The 6,810-nt window shown below is 36.4% G+C and overlaps 1 protein-coding gene across 3 annotated transcripts; it reads right to left on the bottom strand.

The window, feature by feature from the left end:
* Window positions 1–883: 883 nt before the first annotated feature.
* On the bottom strand, window positions 884–6,802 carry LOC128694717 (DNA polymerase iota). Of its 3 annotated transcripts, none has more exons than XM_053784970.2 (2): window positions 6,706–6,802; window positions 884–3,522 (listed from the first exon to the last, which is right to left on the bottom strand). In XM_053784970.2, exons 1-2 carry the CDS (start codon window positions 6,724–6,726, stop codon window positions 1,210–1,212), a joined length of 2,334 nt encoding a protein of 777 aa, XP_053640945.2. In that variant the 5' UTR covers window positions 6,727–6,802; the 3' UTR covers window positions 884–1,209. The 3 variants fall into 3 exon arrangements, with proteins under 3 accessions (XP_053640945.2, XP_053640947.2, XP_053640946.2); XM_053784972.2 differs by lacking the exon at window positions 6,706–6,802 and adding an exon at window positions 5,586–5,724; XM_053784971.2 differs by lacking the exon at window positions 6,706–6,802 and adding an exon at window positions 5,580–5,719.
* Between the last annotated feature and the right edge of the window lie 8 nt (window positions 6,803–6,810).

Raw genomic sequence — 6,810 nt, 5'->3', positions numbered from 1 at the left:
CAATGTCAATGCAAAAGAACATAAAGAATGCTAGTTTTAAACCAAACATTCTAGCCCAGTATGTTGATGGTACTGTACTGTAGAACAGTGAAACAGTACTGTAAGTGTATGAAGGATAAGGAGGGATTGTTAAGGTAGTTTGGGGATTTAGAGGATGAAGCATAATAAAATGACCAAGAGGGTATAGAAATCTGAGATGTAAAGGAGAAGAGATCATCCCAGGAAGGCTTGGAGAAAGGGAGTCAAAGAGGTTTCAAGTCCTGGGGGCTTGAGAATCTAGAAGGCTTATATGAGCATGTTAGATATGAAGTAGTAGAGACAAAGGATTTTTATGGCTTGGGGTATAAACAGGATAACATTTATGAAGAGATTCAGAGAAACCAGTTAGCTGCATTTGAGTGTGGAAGTAGGAGGTATAGCATATACACTTTAAAGGAAGGGTGAGAATGTTGCAATTCAAAAGGTCACCTAACTGTGATATTGGCACACTTTTGGCAGGACACCAACTGAATGAATGGTGAATATGTTTCTTCTTTATTTTGGGTCATGCTGCCTTGGTGGGAGATGGTCAGTGTTAGAAAAAATATACTGTACACATATATTACAGCATGTTAAAAAGAAAGAGCTTAATATGAGTAACCAATAAAAGTGTAATGAACATTTGTCAATAGTACTCAATGTGTGTGCAGTATTAAAAAAAAAGTTGTGGAAAAAGGCATCTGAAATAAATTGTTACACTCCTTGATGAACAAGACAATCAATCAAGAGATACTGGACAGTCAGGATGATCTGATAATCCACAAAATAATACTAATACTAAGCCTCATAAAGATGAAAAATAATGAAAACTTAGGGATAACAGAGGGTTTGAAAAAGCCAATAATGCATTATATACAGATACTATACATTTTATTTATCTAAATACAGTGGACCCCCGGTTTACGATCAGCTCCCAATGCGACCAATTATGTAAGTGCGTTTGTATGTGTATGTTTGGGGGTTTGAAATGGACTAATCTAATTCACAATATTCCTTACGGGAACAAATTCAGTCAGTACTGGCACTTGAACATACTTCTGGAATGAAATAATATCGTAAACTGGGGGTCCACTGTATACTGTACATTTCCTCTAGCCAAAAATTCATTCTTAATATGGATAGTCAAACACTGTACTAAACAGTGATAAATACCTCAGAAATCTTATATTATCACAGTTTCTTAAGATATTTCAAAATTGAAACTGAATTCCTTCTTTTTCTGTTACTGCATATTAATGTTTTTTTAGGTTGGAATGAACATATTTGTTTTGCAAGTTCTTGTTCTTGAAAAATTTCATTTTGTATACACTCTGGGAGGGCATTAAAAACAGATGGATCAATTTCATCAACTGTTATGCAAGATTTACGAGGTGAACTTTCCACACGAAATGAGTCACGGTTACTATTTAAAATAGTTTCCCCATTACTTGTACCAGAACACTGAATTTGAGAGGAATCTTTCATAGTGTAGCTGCATGAAGGTTGGCAGTCTTTTTCCTGCACATTGACTGTACATGGGATACCTGTACCACACAACTCTTCCACAGATACACTGGAACCCTTCTTTTTGTTGTGAACATTTGGTCTAATTGTACTCACACTTACTTGTGGTTTAAAATAATTATCAATTTTTTTGTTTTTAATTAAATTATTTTTCATAGGACTAACTTGTTTGAACTGTAACACTTTTTCTGTTCTTACATTTGTGTTTTGCTTACTATTGTCAAGAATTTCCCTTTGTAGTTCAACAGGGAGTGCAATGAATACTTCTCTGTCAATACCACTGGGTAGCAGGAAAGGCACATGTTTTTCTGGATTTTGTGTGCTAGTTTTTTCATTATTAACTAACTTATCTGGAATATTGCAATTTTCTGATAATACTAAATCTTTTCTCGTATCACTAACAGAAACATTTTCATTTGTCTTATCTACCATCACTTTATCACCTATGTATTTAACATCAGTTGAACTTTTGCTAGTTTCAAACAACAATCTGTTATTAAAAGAATCCTTAAAATTTTCAGAAGAATCATTTATAGAGTAAGTGCTCTGTGTTATTTCACTGCTGCTTACACATGATTTCATTTGAGTTATTTCTAAATTTACAGTTTGTGTGTTGTTAGATGCTTGACATAATTTGCTACGTTTCATAACATCAGTTTCTTCATAGTCTAGGCTTTGCCTGGTAATTTGTTCTCTAGGGCGCTTTGAAAAAAAATTACTGATTGCTTGGGAATCGTGTGCCCGCTCAATAAATTTGTTGAACCCAACACCAACAAGGGTAAGGTGAAAATCCTTACTTGTATCAACCATTTTATGAAACAATCCCATAATTACATTTAATAATGTACATTTGGTATCTTCATTCACATTTTTACCACCCTGTGTAAATAATGAAGATGAAAGTGGAGCTTGTTTCGTTTCTCTTTGTCTAAACATTTTACCAGTGTTAAATTTACGAACCGAAACTTTAATTGATGATGGAATACGACCATCATCTGCAAGCAACTTAAGGAGCCTCTCCAACAAAGTGTAATACTTTTCTCTAACCTCTGCAACAGAAATTATTTTTTGAAACGCATCTTCTAATCCAATACTCTGTGGCCGGCCACTTTTTTTTACAGGAGTTTCATCTATTCCCAAGCTCAAATCTTTTAATCTTTGGCTTGTTTCATTATCAAATTTAGATGTCAGTATTTTAAATGCAGAATTCTGAAGTTGTTGTACAGTTAATATTCCTAGTTCCTCAAGTACTTTACTAGTAGCATATCCAATACCTGGTATACTATTAGCCGAGTGCAAGGAATTCATAATATCATGAACTTGCCATGGAAATAGAACAGTCTGTTGGTTGGGTTTGTGGTAGCCAGAAACAAGTTTAGCAAGTAATTTGTTATGGGCTATGCCAGCACAGCATGTGAGACCTAATGTTGCATGTATCTGCTGTCGTAGCTCTTTCGCTATGTAAGTACCAGCTATTAATCTTTCACGGCATCCACACCCGCACTGGTCTCCAAGGCATGCTACATTTGGAACTTTATCACCATAGACATGGCCCTCAATTTTATCATTTTGAGCACATAAGTAATTACCTACAATATCAGTTACATCAATGAAATTTTCATCCAATCCAAGCCTTTCCACATGAGGTGTGAATGTTTGGGCAATTGCAGAGATCTTGGAAGAAAACTGCCGGTAGTGAGAGAGATCAGAGCCATCAACTAAAACCAAATTGGGCAAAATCTCTAATGCTTCCTTCAGCCACATACTCTTTTTAACCCCAAGAGACCTTGCCATATAGTTACAGGTCACCATTAAATTCTTCTGTTTGATCCCAAGAGGCTTGTCCCGTAAACTGGGGTTGCGAACCATCTCCACCTGAGCATAGAAACAATCAACGTCTATATGTAGGACTGTTCTTTGGTGATGATCTGGAAGGAGAGCCCATTCATCATCTTGCTCGTCGAAGTCCTCCTCACACATCTGGAAGGAATAAAAGTCGTAACAGAGGTAGACAATAACATACAAGTGGTGATTTCAAGACACTTTAACAGGGAAAACCTTCATTGTAACACATTTCACCCACTGTATAACACCTCATGTATTAGGTAAAAGAACAACTGATGTACTGTCTCATGAAAATAATAAGGCAAAATGAGGATGCCCTTGAGGCAGCTATCCACCTCAATGAAACCTCAGAACACAGAGGAATATATATATTAGCACAACCCATCACACACACTGTGATCCAGACCTTGCCCCATATTGGTATTATATACCTAACTACTGTCTCCATGTGGATGAAACGTCATATAATAAAGGTTTTCACTCCAAAATGTGTCTCTGACATTAGCAGATGTAATGGACTATTGCAAAATTATTGTACTGCTCTCCTTCTCATCAGTGTGACTTTGTAAATGGTCCACGTCGGACCGAAACGTCATTGTAAGCTCCTCTCTTCTATGTGCGGGTTATTTGTGTATAAAGTGAGACATTAACTGAAGATGTTTACAATAGGGTGCAACCTTCAAAGGTGTTCTTTGAGTGCCTCCCCATTTGAGTTTAGTATTTTCACAAGATTATAATAATAATAATACTAATACAAGAACATAAGAAAGAAAGAACACTGCAACAGGCCTGTTGGCCCATGCGAGGCAGGTCCAAGTCTACTACCGGCTTAAGCCAATGACCCAACCTGGTCAGGTCAGGTCATATCCACTTAACCCTTAAATGGTCCAAACGTATATATACGTTTTTTCAACATCTGAAAGTATGTAAAAAAAAATGTAGATCTTCTTTTTTGTTTTACATTTGAAAACGTGTAAAAAACTTTTATCTACATTTTTTTTTTGTTATATTTGAAAATATGTAAAAAAATTAGATCTACTTTTGTAGCAATATGATTTTGAACGTTGATCTGTTTGGACCGTTTAAGGGTTGAGGAAGGAGCACAGCATCAGACCCTCTAGCACAACTGGGTAAAGTATAACATACATATTGTACAGTACAATCTGACAATTGTATATCAAAGAAAAAATGAAGGCAGACATTTTTTTCATTACAGTACAGGATAAAGTGTAAAATAATCCCTGTGAAAAGCAGAGGTGCCATAAGTGCAATAAGAAAACAATGTGCCAACATCTGTGCCCCCAGCAGTTATCAGAATTACTGCCAAGACAAGTGTAGAAGTCTTCTAGAAGAAACTAGACCACTGCCTCTACAAACCTAGATGTGATGGCTACATGAGTCACAAGGCTGCTAACAGCAAAGCCTAGTAGAACAGATAATGAACATGAAAAACTGGCCCCAGGCCAGTCTACAAGGGTAGAAAAAGAAGACTCAAAACTCATCACAGGTATAAAAGATCTCAAGATTTACCAGGTTTCATGACAAAATTTTCCAAACTATTGTACAAGCTGCACAAAGAGCATACTATATTCCTGCAATGGATAAAAGTGACTAAAACATCTCTTTGGGAAAAAATGTGGCATTTATGTTACACTGTGGTGTACCGTATAACAAAACAATGTAATTTTGATATAGTGAGAAACTATCTTAAAATACTAAAGGCTTATATTAGTTTATTACAGTATTAAATGAATGCAAGTGCACTGACGTCTCCAAGTCTTCAATTGGTCAGAAAATAGTTCCTATTGTTTAATTATTATTATTATTATTATAATCAAAAAGAAGCGCTAAGCCACAAGGGCTATACAGCGCTGTACTACTGTTTAAGAGTTCTATAAATATAGTAAAACTATTAGCAAGCACTAACCTAATATACTCTAATAGTATCCAGAAGCTACTGAATGTTCACATCACCAACATCGGCGAGTTATCCAAGTGACAAATTCAAATGGTGACAAAATATAACCACAAGTTAATTTTATCTAACAAAATAATTACTTCTGTGCTTGCTGACTTTACTAAATTTATATATGAAAGAAATTTTTGTCAGTAGGAAAATAATGGAGATTTCTCCTGACCGATCGGTGACCTGATATGATCACTGACATTCACAATACACAAAATTCACATACCTGTACCTAGATATTCCTTTTGTTCTTGAGTTCCTTTACCCGCTTTCTTTTCTCCCTTCGTTGAAGATATTTATCAACTTTATTTTCTTTCTTGAGCTGTTCAAATTGAGCAGCCTTGAGCAAAAGTTTGCGTTCTTTGCTGGTCATAAACTTGGGTTTCTTGCCTTCTCTTAGTAGACCCTTCTGCTGCTCTTTCTCCTCCTTCAGTATCTCCTTTTCTTTATCTCTCTTTGACTGTTCAATTTCCTGGTTTTGCATACGTTGTATTATGGATTTTAGCTTTCGCCTCTTATTAGGGTCACCCTCTTTCTTCATCTCTTCTATCAAGATTTCCTTCTCTTTTCTCCTTGTCTCTCTGAGGAATTTATAATTATTTTTCCACGCATCTAAATTAAAGTACCCAGACAGATCGTCAAATCTTGGGTCGCGAATCGCTTTCCTCTTGATTTTCTGACTGGGGTCGAGGAAAGTGAGACAAGGCGCAGCTCTATGCATCATAGGCACCTCCCGTGGCCGGTTCTTATTGAGACGCTTGAATTTCTTGTGTTTAGGCTCCTCTGGTCCACCTCTGACCCCAGAGCTGTAGCTTGAGGGGGACTCCACAGCCCTCCCTAGCAGAACTTTCCGCTTGAATGCTTTTGTACCTATATCTTCCTGAAATTGGAGAAGTTCTTCCATGGTCATTTCACTGAAGTTTCTGTGGTTCTCGCTTGAATGGTCATCATCATCATCATCATCATCATCATCATGCTGCTCCGGATATTCATTATCTGTTTCACCATCATTCTCATCACAGCTGGAATCATCCACACTCTCAGCCAACAAACTTCTTTTGCTCATTTCTCGTGAAAATTTAAAGCGATGCGTCTCTCCAACAAGCTAAACTTGCCTCAGAGCCTCCAGAACTTACACCGAGCTTATATGCATATAAATCTCAACTAAAAGACACTTAAATTTAAAAACAAAATGCCCGAGAGAAATCCCCGGAGGTTGTACACATGTGGTCAGGGTTGTCAACACACTCTCAGATGATCAACATAACAATTCCTTCACACATTCTCAACAAACACATAAAACGTGAGAAAATGTATATTTACGAATGAATTTCATAATTAAAAGCTCATACCTGCTGTCCTATTGAATCCATGTGGGACAGTATGATAACAATGTTCCAGCAATAATTATGGATAACCAATACTGAATATAACAAAATTTGAGTAGTATATTAATG

This window comes from Cherax quadricarinatus, chromosome 51 (assembly GCF_038502225.1).
Source record: "Cherax quadricarinatus isolate ZL_2023a chromosome 51, ASM3850222v1, whole genome shotgun sequence".
Classification (NCBI taxonomy): Eukaryota; Metazoa; Arthropoda; class Malacostraca; order Decapoda; family Parastacidae; genus Cherax; species Cherax quadricarinatus.
This window is presented reverse-complemented; position numbering and strand designations above follow the sequence as displayed.